The sequence below is a fragment of the Sceloporus occidentalis genome, unplaced genomic scaffold (genome assembly GCF_023333645.1).
Source record: "Sceloporus occidentalis isolate IW3139 unplaced genomic scaffold, rSceOcc1.0.p SCAF_2, whole genome shotgun sequence".
NCBI lineage: Eukaryota > Metazoa > Chordata > Lepidosauria > Squamata > Phrynosomatidae > Sceloporus > Sceloporus occidentalis.
Window position 1 is genome coordinate 222272909 of NW_028316982.1, and position 17377 is coordinate 222290285.

General features: G+C 41.4%; 1 protein-coding gene across 3 annotated transcripts in view; it reads left to right on the plus strand.

The window, feature by feature from the left end:
* The first annotated feature begins 2416 nt into the window (after window positions 1–2416).
* The window catches only part of POU2F1 (POU class 2 homeobox 1), a 141539-nt gene continuing 126578 nt past the window's right edge, over window positions 2417–17377 (plus strand). For all 3 annotated transcript variants that reach the window (XR_016280233.1, XM_089512248.1, XM_089512249.1), the window contains exon 1: window positions 2417–2488. Coding sequence is in view for 2 of the 3 variants with exons in the window: in XM_089512248.1 (XP_089368374.1) it covers window positions 2437–2488 (52 nt within the window). In the remaining variant the exon portion in view is untranslated. The remainder of the gene's footprint in view (window positions 2489–17377) is intronic.

Sequence of the window (17377 nt, forward strand, 5' to 3'; positions counted from 1 at the left end):
CGGCACTTGTGATGTGAAACTGCATTATTTCTGCAATGCAGATAGTCTCTGGTTGCATCCAGATTGCAGAAATAATCCAAGTTGACACCGCTTTAACTGCCATGGCTCAGTGCTATGGAGTTCTGGGAACTGTAGTTTTGTGAGACATTTAGCCTTCTCTGTCTGAGCTCCCGGGTGCCACGACAAAGTACCGTTCCCAGGATTGCATAGCACTGAGCCACGGCGGTTAAAGTGGTGTGAAAATAGATTATTTCTGCAGAGTGTCTTGTGTCTTTTGAGTCTTGTCTCTTTGGATTGTAAGCCTGAGCGCAGGGAAATGTCTGATCAACAATTTGTAAGCCACTTTGTGAGCCTTTTGGCTGAAGAGAGGGGTATAAATAAATAAATGTTATTAAATATTATTATATAGTGGACTCAGCTATATAATATGCTACAACTTCTTTCAAAAGTGCTACGAGAAGATCCCTTTTGCATGCTGATATTTCATCAAAACATGGCTGTGTCTCTCAGTAATGCTCAAAATGCCTATATTTTGAAAATGGAGGCTTTTTGGAATGCCTCCTGGACAGAGAGTTGAAACTGAGAACATGTCCTAGAAAAGGAGGATGTCTGCTCACCCTCATTGATGCAGCCTAAAAAAGGCCAATGCAATTTTAGGCTGCATCAATAAAAGTATAGCGTCTAGATCAAGGGAAGTAATAGTGCCACTCTATTCTGCTTTGGTCAGGCCCCACCTGGAATACTGTGTCCAGTTCTGGGCATCACAATTTAAAAAGGATGTGGAGAAACTGGAGCGTGTCCAGAGGAGGGTGACTAAAATGGTGAAAGGTCTGGAAACCATGCCCTATGAGGAAAGACTTAGGGAGCTAGGTATGTTTAGCCTGGAGAAGAGAAGGTTAAGAGGTGATATGATAGCCCTGTTTAAATATTTGAAGGGATGTCACATTGAGGAGGGAGCAAGCTTGTTTTCTGCTGCTCCAGAGAACAGGACCCAGAACAATGGATGCAAGCTACAGGAAAAGAGATTCCACCTGAACATTAGGAGGAACTTCCTGACAGTAAGGGCTGTTCGACAGTGGAACAAACTCCTTCCTCGGAGTGTAGTGGAGTCTCCTTCCCTGGAGGTCTTTAAACAGAGGCTGGATGGCCATATGTTGGGGATGCTTTGATTGAGATTTCCTGCATGGCAGGGGGTTTGACTGGATGGCCCTTGTGGTCTCTTCCAACTCTATGATTCTATGATTCATACTAGACATGTAAATTCCTGCTTCTTAGCCATGATCAAAATGGAGCACATATTGGCATTCCTCCTCCTGGACAGGAGGCTGAAATGGAGGACATGCCTGGTCACCCCTTCTAGAAATGTCAGCTCCTGCTTCTTAACCATGCTCAGAAGGATGGACATTTGGGAATTGCTCCTGGAAGAGAAGGCTGAAAAGGAGGACGTGGCTGGTCACTCCTCCTAAAAACGTCAGTTCCTGCTTCTTAGCCATCCTCATAATGGAGGACATTTGGGAATTCCTCCTGGAAGAGAAGGCTGAAATGTCTGGTCATCCTTTCTAGAAATGTCAATTCATGCTTCTTATCCATGATCAAAATGAAGAACATTTGGGAATTCATCCTGGACAGAAGACTGAAAAGGAGGACATGTGTGATCATCTTTCTATAAATGTCACTTCATGCTTCTTAACTATGCTCAAAATGGAGGACATCTTGTCATTCTTCCTGGAAGAGAAGGCAGAAAAGTAGGACGTGTCTGGTCACCCCTCCTAGGAATGCCAATTCCTGTCTCTTAGTCATCCTCAAAATGTAGGACGTTTTGCTGCTCCTCCTGGACAGAAGGCTGAAACGTCCTGGAAGACGTGTCTGGTCACTCTTACTAGACATGTCAACTCCTGCTTTTTAGCCAGGCTCAACATGGAGGACGTCTTGTCATTCCTGCTGGAAGAGAAGGCTGAAATGGAGGACGTGCCTGGTGACCCTTCTAGACATGTCAACTCCTGCTTCTCTTAGCCTGGCTCAAAAAGGCATTGCTAATTTACACCTCTGGTGACCAGAGGAGGCCTTATGTCCAGGAGGAATGACAAAATGTCCTCCAACAGCAACTGCAGCCACCTCAGGGTCCGTCTGCTGGGGCCTTCGAGGCGACCCCCGAAGAGCCTCTTCGTTTTCTGTGCCTGTCTGAGGAACCAGTAGGCGCGCATGCGCAACAGTCTCCTCGGTCAGGGAGGGGGCGTGAAAAAAAAAGAAGAATCCTCATCAGCAACAGAAGCAGCAGCAGCAGCAGAGAGTTGGCGCCTGCGCAGTGAGCGGCGCGAGCCAGGCGCGCGAGGAGGAGGAGGAGGGCGCCGCCGCCGCCGCGGAGGGAGGGAGGGAGGAGGGAGGAGGAGGAGGAGGGTTTAATCGTGCGGCCGATTTTTGATTAAAATATTCAAAATGGCGGACGGAGGAGCAGCGAGTCAAGATGAGAGTTCGTCGGCGGCGGCAGGTAATCATTACTGCGTTTTTACATATTCATATTCATACCGCTCTCTGGGCTCTGCTCTCTCTCTCTCTCTCTCTCTCTCTCTCTCTCTGCGGCGCGCGCGCGGCCCCCGCCAGCCCTCCTCCTCCTCCTCCTCCCCCTCCTCCTCCTCCTCCGCGTTTAGCATAATTTATTAGTACTCGGGATTATTATAATTAACGACGCGGGAGGGAACTGGGTGCCGCGGGGGGGCGGCGGCGGCGGCGGCGGTAACAGAGAAGCACGGGGAGGGAGACACACACACACCCGGTTGTGTGGAGGGCCCCACACCCCACACCCCACGAAGGGGCTCCCCTTCAAGAGCTAGGCCTGACCCCGACGCCATCAAGCTCCTTTACATAGTCATATCTATCTCTGTCTGTCTATCTGAGGGCGACAAGGGCGGTGTCGCCTTGGGAGGGGGAGGGGGAGGGGGAGGGGGAGGGGGTGGGACTGGGGGGGTCCAGGGCACATAGAAGTGCCTTTCAGGGGGTCCCTCTCCTCCTCCCCCCGAAAGCATCCTGAGGAGGAAGAGGAGGCTCCTGTGGGCCCGGGTGTTGTTGTTGTCCTTCTTCTTTGGGGGATGTCTGGGTTAAAAGGGGGTGCGGATATGAAGGGATTTCCTTTCAGAAGAGAGAGAGAGAGAGAGAGGTGTGTGTGTGTGTGTCTCTGTGTGTATTTGGAAAGCCTTCCTTCCCCCCAAGTGTCACCTCGAGGGACGTCTTGCCCCAGCCTTTCCCCCTTTGAGACTCTGAAGCCTCTCCTCCTCCTCCTCCTCCAAAAGCCACCCACAAACGACAAAAATAACCCCTTTGAAGAAGTCTCCCCCACAACACAACACACACCCCTCTTACAAGGGAAAGGTCGAGGAGCTGAGAGGGTTGTGTGTCTTTGTCCTAAAGGTTTATTTTTGTGGTCTGTACTGGTTCAGCAGAGGGCTGTGGAAGAGGAGGCTTGACAATGCCTTGCCCCCCTTCTCTTCCTCCCCATTGATACATAGATAGATAGATAGATAGATAGATAGGGGTGTCAGGGTGAGGGTTGTATCTCTTTTGGTGGATTTGGGGGAGAAAAGGAGGCTTCACAATGCCTTGCTCCCCTCTCTTCCTGCCAATATACATATATTTGTGTGTCAGGGTTGTATCTCTTTCTGTGCTTTGGGGGGAAGAAAGGAGTCTTAACAATGCTTTCCCCTCCCTCTCTGCCCCCTCTTCCTCCCCACATATTGGGGGCTCGGGGTGCTGTTTCTTCTGGTGCTTAAGACTGGTCTGGAGTGGAGGGAAGGGGCAAAATAAGGTCTAACAATGCCTCTGCCCCCCTTCTGTCTGTCTCCTTGTATTGGGGGTGCCAGGCCTGCCTGCCTGCCTTCCAGGAGCTGAGCCTGGCTGCCTCTCACTCCCTCCTTCCCTTTCTCTCTCTCTCATTCTCAAATAAGCCTCTCTCATTTGAATAATGTCTAATTCGGGGAGGTTTATATTATTGAAATGGCCGCCCGGCTTTTCCCCGCCTCTCATGTTTAGTAATTCAGGCCTTTAATAACAGCCACTCAGAGCCCAACAGCCGTGTTTATATTTTACATTCGCCCCATGTGCTTTTGTGGTTCAATATGATTCCTCCTCCTCCTCTTCTTCTCCTTCTTTCTCGCTCCCTTTTTGCCTTTTTCCCCTTTAAAACACACACACACACACACACACATTTTCTTGGCAGCCAGCAGGGCCTTGAGATGAAACCCAGGCTGTTAGGAGGGAAGGGAAAGGAGGAGGGGAGCCAGGAGTAGTAGGCCCAGGATCCTTTGGCAGGAGCTGCTGAGGCCTCCTCCTCCTTCCTTCCTTCCTTCCTTCCTTCTTTCTCTCCCTCCTTCCCTCTCTCTTTCTCATGGCTGCTTGATTTATTTACTAATAACCGAGATGCCCCCCTCTCAGACCCGGCAGCAAAAACAAAACCCTCCTGGGGCATCAGGAGCAGCATCACACCTCCTCGTTGTCTTCGCACACAACACACCACTTTCTCATATGCCTCAAATCAGGGGCTTATTTTTAATTTATAGGCAGCAACAACAGGACTTTGTAAAAGCCGCTCCTTCCAGATCAGTGTCTCTGTGTATGGCCTTTCCTCTCCCTTTGTCTTGATTGACTTCTCTCACTCTCTCTTTTTTAAATAGAGAAAAGACAGCTCCTCGCAGTTTTTTGCAGGCGGCAAAATCTGCAGCACCTTTAAATTAACGAGCCGGTTTCTTTTAATGCGACAAGTACAATGCGAGAAGCACAGAATGCGCAGAATACAAGACGGTCTAAATCCCCACTACCAAAAAATAAAATAAAACCATGCTAGGTTTGCCTTAGGGTCAGAAACGGCTTGAAGGCGCACAGCAACCAAACAAAACACGTTTTGTGCAGTAATTAGAGGTAGTCTCAAAAAACAACAACATTCGTTGTTGCTGTTAAAGCCTGAGTGACTGACGCAAACAGCATTGTTTTATATTTAATTGTTGATGTCGTCAGAACTAAAAAGGATCAAAAGTTGTGAAAAATCCAACAAATAGAAAAATGATTAATCTTAAGGTTCTGTTAATTGATAAAATTAGAAGCATCTATGGTTTTTGAAAGAATGACATTTTTAAGGCCACAACCCCACAAACCAGTCAACGTTGGCCCTCTTTTTAAAATTACTTGAAAGGTGGGACTTCTAGTATAATGAAAGCATGCTTGACAGATTTATGTAGTTCTCATTAGTGACCATTCTCTTGAAATAGCCTGACAGCAAGTTGTTTTTGCACTATCTCTGTCTCGATTAATATTAAGCAGTCCTCGAAACATGGCAGAGAATTGCATATACAAGAACCATGAGTCTTTTTCTACATTTTACAAAGATATTTTGCTTTTATAGTAATTGGCCTTATGTCCTCCTCTGGCCTTGGAAAATAGAAAGCTAGTATGTTAGAAGGAGGGCCAGTACAAGCTATAACCAAGACAATCCATTTACCCCTTTCATAGGTCAGAAGCATAAGGTTGGGTAACAAAAAAGTAATATAATTTGATGCCTTAAAAGCGTATGTTCCTGCACCCACTTTTCAAGATGTGGTCAAGCTGGTGATGTCACTGGCCATAGGAGAAGATGCAGTTAATTTGATTTATTGACCTGCTAGGTGTAGTGGCGAAACCTTCTCACAGGGAAACGATTTATCTGAGGACAATTTCCTTTATAGCTGCAATTTAACCGCTGCTGAGGCTGTAGATATTTTATCCTGGGCGATAAAAATGTATATCACATCTTGCAAACAAAATACCATTGTATCTGACAATTTAATAATTTTTAAAACATGAGTTGCTAGATTTTTTTGGTTATGTTGGGGAGCAGTTTCTTTCAGACAAAATCTGATAATTTTGTGCATCTATAGTTTTGCTTAATTTAATCCATAATGCTTTCACCATATGAGGCTGTTACCACAATTTATCTTGAATGGATTGTAGACTGATATTGTCATTTTACCAGTGTCTCTCTGCCTCTGCCCAGAGTGGTATGTTTACTATTCTGTCCCCTCTCATGGCACTGGGATGTTTGAAAGAAACTGGAAGACTGGTTTTAGTATTGCAATTTCTACTGGTCTCTTAACTCAAAAGATATCAGAAGTTTTGTTCATTCACATTACCAATGCTTAGTTACTGTTCTGACATTGATAGGGTTCTTGTTAGAGTTTGCTCTGTTCTGACTCTTGTAATATGTATGTATGTGCTTTCAAGTTGCCTGTTGACCCCATAAATTTCATACATTTTTCTTAGGTAAGGAAAACTCAGAGGTTGTTTTCCCAGGTCTTTCCTCTGAAATATAGCCTACAGCACTTTCTGTTCACATGGGGCTACCTTTGTGCCAAGTTCGGAAGCTTCAGTTGGTGCAAAATATGGCAGCCTGGTTGGTTGCTGGTAAATTCAGATTTGACCACATTACACCTATTCTAAAATCTCTCCACTGGCTGCCAATCAGCTTCCAGGTGCAGTACAAGGCGTTGGTTATCACCTTTAAAGCCCTACATGGCTTGGGCCCAGCTTACTTGCAGGAATGCCTCCTTCCCTATAATCCACCCCACACTCCCAGGTCCTCTGGGAAGAATTTACTCCAGCCGAAGAAGAGCAGGTTGGCTGCTGTTTCCCAGAGGACCTTTTCATTGGCCTCGCTCAAACTGTGGAATGACCTGCTGGAGGGGATCCGTTATATTACCTCTGTTGACGCTTTTAAAAAGACCATTAAGGCAGATCTCTTCTGGCAGGCCTTCCCAGACTGACCTACCATTAAATTATAGCCCCATCCGCTCCTAGTTGTTCTACTCCAGTTGTCCATCTTGTAATTGTTTTATAACTATCTTAATCTCAAACATGTAATTTGATTGTTTTATTTCGATGTTGGTGGGGGTTGTGTTGTATAATTTTGATTATGTTCTGCTGTGTGTATTTACTTCTTTTTACTGTATCCTGCCTCAATCTATAGGGAGAGGCGGAATATTATTATTATTATTATTATTACTTCTACTACCCATCTGAAACATGTTTTCCTTATATACTCTAGTTAAAGTTCTGAATTAATTTTAAAGGTATTAATTGTCTTTAATCTTGTGCATTGCCTCTTGGTGATAAGCCCCTTGTATAGAGTAAATCCAATACAACATTTGTACAGATCACTTGTTTTAAAAATATGGGAATAAAACACAGTCTGTTCTTCGACTGTGACCGCTTTACTTGTTGTTGTGTGCCTTCAAGTCATTGTTGACTTACAGTGTCCTAACCCCATCATGGGGTTTTCTTTGCAAGATTTGTTTAGAGCAGGTTTGCCATTGCCTTCCCTTGAAGATAAGTGTATGTGAATTGCCCAAGCTTTACTGTTCTCCCACATTCAATTATATAGTTGCCTGGTTAACAGACTCTTGTCAAAATTACACTGGGTAATACAGGTAAAACAGAGTCTCCCTTACCCCAGAAGGCCTATCAGATCTGTCTGGTATAGTTGGGGGACCCTGTGAAGTAGATACAAGTAGCCATGGAGTGCATGAAGTGTAGAGGAAAGGGAGATCTTACAACAAGTGTGGATGTCCCTTCAGATGTGATGTTGGGTGTAACCCAACATGCTGCATAAGACAACATGCAAATTAGTATGGTCCATTTTCATGCTACTGGTTAAAATAACTGTACAGTGGCATACAGAGTTTTACTTAGAGCATTTTAAAACGCCTAAAGTTCACCGGAGAGTATGTGGAACTGGTTATGTAGTTGAAGCATTTGCTACACTAAAACTCAAGAAGACTTGAAGAATGAGGTGTCTGGCACAACAGTACAGTAGTTTCTTATCGCTTCCTATTCACTAGTCATGCAGTGTTCTTCTTTACAGAGTGATTGAATATTTGGTTGATACTATTATTCTGATTCTTTCATGCCAGGATGTGTTGAGCCAGCCAAATATTCATACAGTATACAAAAACAATGCAGTGCAGATTTGCAGTGATCAGAGTAAGCAGAGGATCTCTTGCTTTCCAACAGGCTCCATGTCAGAGGCATACAGTAGCGTACTCTCCCAGTCCATACTCAGTTTAAAAAAATAAGTACTGATATAGTAACTACAAGAACTGTATCATTTTATTCAGTGCTGGTATAGCATCCTGGAGCTGATAAAGTTGCCTAGATATGGTATCATTACCAGTTTAGAAAGCCTTGTCACTTTAGCTTTTTTCAGTCTAGCATTTTGTTAACCTTTCAAAGGAAAAAAATACAATGGTATATCAAAATTGGAGCCTATATGGTGATTAGTGAAAACTTTTTGCATAGTTAGGGCAACAATTGTAATCTTACATATGCTTCCTTGAGAGAAAGCCTAATTGAATTTTGTAGGCTTGTTTTAAATGGACATGTTTAAACTTGTGCTGAAAATAACTGTATGTTAATTTAAGAGAGACATACACTTTTTGGTCCTTTTTGTCTGATGGATTTAGGATTCTTGAGCAGTACTGCAATGCAGTGCTGGTCTGGGTTATTAGCAGCATGTTAGGATAAATTGAGGGTTGTAACAATATGTACCATGCAAATAGCATGCATTAAATTGGGACATGTCACACACTCTCAGCCTCAGAGGAAGGTAAACCCCTTCTGAACAAGTTCTGCCAAGAAAACCCTGTTGTAAGTTCACCTTAGGGCCTCCCTTAGTCAGAAAAGACTTGAAGACATACAGCAATAATTTATTGAGTGGATTGCATTCAGGGAGAACCTCGGCTCATTCTGGTTTGGCCCTGCTTGCTCTTTAAATAGAACTTTGAACAAATGTTAACAAATAGGTTTTTGTTTGTTTGTTTGTTTGTTCTTCTCTTTAAATTATATTTGGCAGATACAATGTTTTTCAAATTCTTGTTCCTACTTTGCACATTCCTCTTAATAAAGGGGGCAATTAAATAAATTAAATAGGGCACAGTAAAAAAAACCTGCATATTGATAAGATCAAGATGAGACAAACATTTACACAGGACAGGTGACTTTGAAGGCACATACACACAAATCAGGTTATTAGTATATTTATTCCAATACCCTTTCTTCATATTTAAGTACAGTTTTGAGCTCCTGCTTCAGGTCATAATTCTCAGGTTGTTGTTTCCTTGTGATAATTTTCAAATAGCTATGTTAAAAACAACAACTCTACAACCAAATATAATAGATTCTCTGCTGCTCCCAAATTTAATCATTTATTAATAATAAATATAATAATTTCTTAAACAATAAATGCATCAGTATCTTCCTGGTACTCAATTATTGATGACCCAGCTTTACCTTTAGTACAGGGGCCCTTTGATGTTTTATAAATGTTCTGTTTACATTTCTAGCTGTCAGCACTTAGAACATACAACCTTCAGAAATACGGCAAGAATGTTAGTCTCTAATGGGAAATCAAGTAAAATCCTCATTGTTTTGAACAGTGTTTTTGTATTAGTTATTAGAAGAGTAAATGTGTGCCACCAGTAGCAATTTAGTAATAGCAGTGTTTATGAACATGATATAAAATTAAGTAGACAAATTGCATTCACCCTCCAGGTCACTAACCTTCCTGATGTAATTCCTAATGCTAAGGGCCCATTTGCACAGCACAATTATAGCACTATGATATCCACTTTAACTCCCATGATTTCATCTTAGGGAGCCCTGGGATTAGTAATAAGGTGAAAGTCTTTTGCTCTCCAGCTGAGATTTCTAAATTCCCCTCCCTAAAGTTCAAAACCAAGGATTCCAGGGAATGCAGCCATGGCAGTTAAAATGGAATCATAGCATTATAATTGTGTAGTCTGAAAAGGCCCTAAGTCTTCTCTCTCTGAAGTAACAGAAGAAAAGAATGGTTAAATTGGAATTCACTTGTGAGAGTGTCCACTGATATGTCACTTAAAGGAACACACATCTGTCAGTTACATCAAACTGTTTCCCCTTTCTTCATTTTCTGCAGGTGCTGCAGGTAGTGAGAAATAGTAGTGGTATAAAAGGTGAGAGGGATGAAGAAGTTATGTGATGTGGGTTATAACTTTGTTAGAGGTGGAGTTCATGCTGAGTACAGGATGGGAAAGGCAGAAGGCAGAAATACAGGTAGGAACGAATGAGGGAGGCACCCAGGTCCAAGCGTGGCTGGGATATTCAGAGTAGGACAGTTGTCGCCATTGTGGAATGACAGTAGTATCCAGGAGAGAGTAGCAGTGAAGTGATAGCATGATGAATAAAATGACAGCCACTAGTTAGATGGACAAACAGCATGCCTAGGAAGAAAAATCAACAAGATGATGATGTCTATTGTTCAAATGATATCAGAATGGTGTCTAGAATACAGTGACAGAATGATCAAAGTGCAGAAGGTAAAATGACAAAAGTATGGAATGGAATGACAGTCTTCCATAGAAGACTGACAGTGACCAGTGTGAAACAGTGTAGGATTATCCCATGGGCATATCGTAGAAGAGTACAATGAAAATCAGCTGATTGCTTTTCCACCTATTTCACTGAACTTCATTGTGGGGACAGCAAATTTCTGTGCATACTTCTATTCATTTCTTGTGCTTTTCTGTCTCTAATATGCTCACCAATCCATTCCTTATGGCATTCTTGTCACACCAAATTCTTTTCCTCTGACTGAAATGATCCCTTTCTTTCTGACCACTTTAGTATGATCCTACAAATATTACTTTTTACATTTGTTGTTATTGTTTATGACTTATTGTCGTAAAGTTGTTTGCAATAAGATCTGTTGGTGACAACCCACGTCTATACATACGATAATCTCCAAAGATTCTTAAAAATTTTAGGTTATAGTAGATTATTGCTCAGTTTACAGCACCATATACATTTATAATTATTTTTTAAAAATTATTTGTACTGACTTTCACAAATAGTATGCCATTAAGAGCAGTCTTATACTCAAACCTTTGAGATTTATAGGAGTGAGGGGCAGCTATGAAGGACATAGACAAGATGCTGAAGAGTAAGGATATATAATTGAATACTAAAATTAGGATTGTCCATGTCATTGTATTTCCTCTTTCTGTGTGTGGTTATGAAAGCTGGACAATCAACTCATCTGAAATGTGGGGCTTTCTGTGGATACCGCAGACTGCTAAAAAGGCAAATAAATGGGCCTAGAGCAAATCAGACGTGAATTCTCCTGTGACAGAGTCACTGGCAGACTTGATTTCCCAAAGCCAATACTGGTTCAGGTTGGTTGTAGGGAAGGAGCTGCTGTGGGAGGAGTGGATATAAAGAGGAGGAGTGAGTGACCGTTAACAGACAGTTCAGTTCAGTTGATGGAATTCAGAGGCCAGTTGAACTTGTAGAAAGTTCTGAGGCAGAAAATAATAGTTCAGAGGCAGAAGGGAACAGTTTAATTTTAGAAGAATTCAGTAACAAGAAATTAAGTAGGGAAGTGCCTGCAACTGTTGATTTATTGTAACCATATCTCATCTGTGAAACTGTCATATATAAGCAACATTCTTCCCACATGTTATTAAATAAAAGTAAGGTTTGTTTGCTACAAGAAGAGCTTTTGCCTGAGTGAATTCATAATCATAAAAGCACAGGAAACATACCACCACAGATTTAGAATTTATAAGAGGAAGACACTGGGGACCCTACCTCTTATACATTTAGGGAAAGTGTATAAAGGGAGGATCTTGGGCAAGTGTCACTCATGAGGAGACCTCGGATGTCTCTGAGATAAAAAGGTAGCCTTGAGGCATTGATGAGAAGCCCTTGTGACATCTCCCTAGAAGCCAAGGTGAATAAACTGAGGCTGTTGTGCTTTGGTCCTATCATAAGAAGACATGACTCACTAGAAAAGACAACAATGCTTAGCAAAGTATGTTAAGGAAAAAGCAACATGGGATATACAGTGAAAGAAATAAAACATGTATGTGAGAGTCAGGGTGACTCAGCAGAAGCAATTAGGAGCCACACAGGTGTAAAAGGTAATGGAATTAGCAAGTCCTAAATGCCAAGGACAGAAATGCAAAGTGGATAATTGAACACACCTGAGAATTGTTAAGTGGTCAAGGTGAGATGATGAAATCATTAATTGTGGGTTGAACCAAGAGAACCAATGAGAGTGGATGTACACGCCCACTGGGTGGAAACTGACAAGAGTGGGTGGTATTATCCAATGACTATAATAATGGCTATGAATCCCAATGTATTTTGTGGGTAGTTGTGGAAGAGTATTGGAGTAGTGTGGAGTTGTGTTGGATAGTTTTGGAGCTGTATATAGTAGAATAAAGTAGATCTTTTATGTAAGACTACTGAGTTGTCTGGTGTCTTGGGTGAAGATACAAGAGCCAGCTGGATCCTGAAGAAGTGTGAAGACTTCTGTGGAAGCAAGAGTGAGAAGGCTTGGAGAGTTTGTCAGGGTCTTCAGCCTATTCTCTGTAACTCTGCTGCTTTAGAGCAAAGCTTTAACCACTGGCCAAAACTGGTCAGCGCCGGTGCGTAACAAGGTGGTGAGTTTGAGCCAGAGGTGAAGAGCTACAACTCCCATCATCCCTGACAAAGTAAAAGGCAGTAGGAAAGGGGGAAGACCACATTTCAGATAGATAGACTCAGTCAACAAAGCTATGACCCTGAGTCTGCAAGACCTGAGTAGGGCTGTTGATGACAGGTTTACTTGGATGTTTCTCACTCATCAGGTTGCCATATGTTGCCAGTAGCTTGACAGCAGTTAACAAGAACAAAAACTATTCATCTGCTACATTATGTATTGGGCTAGGCAAGCCCTGTAGGTAATTTTTCCAGAGCTGGAGCACTTGCCCCAGGCCATACCAGCTAAATGAAAAAGGAAGTGATCAGAACTCACTTGTTTTTATTAAAATTATTTTTAAAATATCTGTTTATTTGCTAATAAATGATGCTGCGGACACTATTCTTCAGGGAGATCTTTAAAAATTAATAGGGATGCTTGCCCCTTTGAGGGGCCACAAAATTGTGACTGCATGTGGCTCACTGCCCATATGCTACCAGTTCCTGTTACATATCATATATTGCATATAATAAATACATTACATATAATAAAGTATGGAGGTCTGATAGGAAGACAGGTCTTTTGGCTTGAATCCTATTGTTAGATCCACTGATGAAGAATAGGGTAGATGGGATGTTTTAGTCTGCACAAAAACATTCACTGGAATTGTATTGTTGGACTGCAAGTTCTATCAGTCCTGCTTAGCGTAATAAAGATGAGGAATGCTGGGAGTAGCAGTCCAACACAATCGGAACAGTGCATGATTCCATCCTTTTTTCAAATATTTTGTTCCAAACATATATTTCCTGGTAAATGTTTGAAATCTTTTCATTTATTCATTTCTTATATATTCTTTTCCATGTGTATCTTTAGGCACATTTGAAATAAATTTCATTGGACAATCAGGAATGAAATACTCAGCTATTTAGGGGAATTTTTCCATGTGAGAAGAATGCTGTTTGTGCCAAATCTGAAATATACCATTTTAGACATTGCTATGTAAGAAATGGAACATTTGCATACTTTTGCAATGTGTTGAAATACCCAAGCTTTGAAGATGTTCTTTCAGAAGATCTTGCCTTTGATTCCTAAAGGTGGCCCTGTCTTTAAAGCTAGTTTGGACATGTTTTTAATAGTAAATTGTAACTGAAACTACACTTTTGCTTCAGCTGCTGGCTTTGAAGAGTGTATTTGAACAGTGGTGGACCCCATAAAGGGATAAAACAGAATTGTAGGACCTTCTAACACATGTGAGTTGGAATCGTGTTGCAATTAAAGTAAACCCACATAATTATTTGTTGAATGGGTGAGTCAACACATAAATAAATCCAGCTGATTCAATAGGCCTATTTTTGCTACGGATAACAATAGGATGTAGGCATAAGTGAGTGAAATGTCTTAAGTGAGGGAAATGACAGACATTGAGAATGCTCTGTAGCTGTTGTCTTATGCACACAGGTACTGGGATAAGGGTATCATATAAAATAATTAAATAGGTAAAAGGTAAGAAACAGAGGGACTTTTGAATAAGATAGCACTGCAAGTTCTTATTTCACTTCAACTTACATAGTGCTCTTACACATACAAATGTGTCCTGTCTCCCATTTATTTTCTTGTTAGGTGCAGTTGCACATGTGTATCTGTTGTGTGAATAAAATTGTTCTTGCACTGAAAGAAGACCATATTCTCTAAAATACCCATGTCCATATAAAGCGGAGGAGGCTCAGAATCCACTTTGCAGTATTATCTTCCAAAATGCTGTGAACTTTTCATTTTCTTTTGTGGGGGTGCACTATAGGATTTTTCTCTTAGGCTATTGGTTTACTTGGCATAATTTAGACACATTTGTGCATGTCTGATACACTTCATTTCTAATAAATAGATTATCTATAAAGACATAAACAATGTAGGAAACATTTGCAGTCATAACTAACTTTTTCTGTTAGCATTGTTTATTGTAAGTGCATTTCAGTGTAATTATGTCCATATAGGCATCTTTAAAAATGAATTAACATGGCAATATATCACAATACCATTTTCTACATATAGATCAAGATAGTGGCTTATGCCACAATTTGTTATCTGACATGCAGACAAGCCTAGTATTCTGTGTCTGTTTGAAAGAGTTGATCAAAACAAAGTAAGAAAGAAGGGTGAAGAAGGAACAGAGCAATAGCTTTTACCAAGTGCCTGTGTTAACCCAGCATATACAAAGCTCCTTTTTCCAGAAGACAGTGATTCATATATTGTAGGATTTGCCTGTAAAAGCTTGTAGAGTACTTGAAAAATATTTGGAGAGTGGCAGGTAACAGATCTACTTTCTGCTTGTATACTACTTGCAATGTAACAGTTTTAAACTTGTTAGAACATCCTCTCTACTACTTCTGTTGACATTTCCAGTGAGAAAGAAAATTTGAACAGGTAAGGACAAAAATGAAAAGAGGCCCATAGCTATTGTCCAGAACGAGCTTAGATGTGATTCGCAAAACAATGTCTTCCCAGGTGTTCCCCCCAGAAATGTGTGTGGTTAAGCAAATAAGCCCAACTTGTTAAGCAATAGACATAACATTTTATATGTCAGAGTAATATGTGCTGCTACCATTTTAAATGATTAATACAACTTTGTTAATTTTAAAGAAGTAGCACACTTTTTATACTGAGAATGTAATCAGACATAAATTAAAAATAAGTGGATAATAGTGCCCTGTGTCTTGTGTAATATTTTAGAAATGAATGAAGATACTAGACTTCCTTGTATTGCATCAAATTGGAGCCGATCAATTGTTTCAGATTGTTTTAAGGATATTTGTAAGTAGAACAGTTTGAGCCTATTCTGTTTTACTTGCAGAAACTGAATTCTTACAAGTCCACCTAATACAGAAGTATGAAACCTGTGGCCTTCCAGCTGCTTTTGTACTCCCAACTTTCATCAGCCCGAAGCAGCATGGGCACTGATAATGGATTATGGGAGCTCTAGGTGATTAGAGAGGCACAGGTTCCTCACCTTGACCTAAGGAGAGATTCAGACCTATAACTTTCAGATAAAGAATGCCAGGGAGCAATTGGTTATTTATCTAATGTACTTTGCATTGAACAGCTGATTGTAGATTTGGACTGTCTGTGCTATATTGTTTGTCAAAAGAGTTTGTGCATCCCACAAACTTTCTGGTGTAAGTAAGTAGACTGTATACCCCCTTGTGGCTTGGATGCTGTAAAAGAAGGACTAGCAACTGTCATGGGAAGAACAAGTTCCTGCTTTTTTGCCTGTGGGATTCCTGAACTATGAGAACTTGAGTTGCGCTGGAGTGATCACTGGTAAAGGTGGTAACACCAAAGGAGACTACCATTTTAAGGAACCAGTTCAAGAACAAGACATGGGCAAGGATCAGCCCCTCTGTCTGAAAAAGAAATTGGATTTTGTTGCTGTTCATTTCCTTGCCTGACTTTGTCTTATTGTCAGAGCTGTCATAACTGAGGCTTCTGCCAGATGGATGTGTTTCCAAAAGAGTGAAGGTGGTTATGAGAACCAGGGAGTAGCCGGTGAAATCACGGAGAGCAGACAGAAGAATAGGAGATTATCACACAACAGATGGGATCGCTCCCCCATCCTTATCCCATGCATGATAGCAATCGCGCAAAAGCCTTTCATAACATAGCACTGATTCTGTCATTATCCTGTCATTGAAGCATCATTGCATTAATCAATTTCAATGATGGGACAATGACAGGATCAGTGTGACGTCATATGAAAGGCTTTCGTGTTATCGCTGTCACTCACGTTTTTCGGACAGGATAATATCTGGATAAGCGTGATGTCATCTGAAAGTTCTTCCCCCAATCTCTTGAGAAGGACAGGACAGGGACAGGACAATGATGTCCTGTCCCCCGTGTGATAATGTTCATAGAGTTAGAAGAGATGGCAAATTTGATAAGCATGCCCTCTCTTCCATCATCCAGGTCACTGATTAAGATGATAAAAATGTTGAATAGCACTAGGCCTAGGACAGAATCCTGTGGCACCCCACTAGTTACTTCTCTGCAGGATGAAGACAAGCCATAGGTGAGATGGAAATATGAAACAGGGATTTTGTTCTGACTTAGATGACAGAAATGATACAGTTTCGGCGGATGTAATCTTAGCCTCTGCTTGTCCACTGTTGATGGACACTTCTCAATTTGTGCAGCCTGAGGATTAGACAGGATCCTTGGAGTGGTGAGAGGCTCCACAAGTATACTAGACCCTTGCTCTTCCTGACTAATTAAACAGAGCAAAGGATGACTGGCTAGGTGAGTAAGGGAAGTGAGTAATACCTCTTTGCGACAAGGCAAGACCATATCTCCCTTGATGAGCCCATTAGAGCTTGACGATTCTCTGGAGAGTTCTTCTCTCTGTCCTGTCTCTTCTGGGAACAAGGGAAGGGCCTTCTCTATGGTTGCTCCCAGACTTGATACTCTCTCCCTCAGGAGGCCAGGATGGCCACGTCCTTGTTTTCCTTCTGTCAGCAAATCCAAACATTTTTAAAGATATTACTTTTACAAATTGACAGGTGTTGGCTTTTAATATAGTGTAGTGCTGTTTTTAAGGGTTGTATATGGCCTTATAAATATTTTTAAATGTCTGATGTTTTAATTATATACATTGTTTAATTATTTTTAAAGGTTTTATCTTACTTTTATTAATGCTTATATACAGTTTTTAATTTGTGTGGTTTTAAATACGTTGTTAGCCACCCTGAGTCCCATTATTAGAAGATTACTTGTTGATTTATGACAACTCTGTGGATTTCATAGGGCAAAAAATACTCAGAAGTGATTTTGCCAGTTCCTTCCTCTGACAGTGAACCCATATCAACAGATTCCTTATCC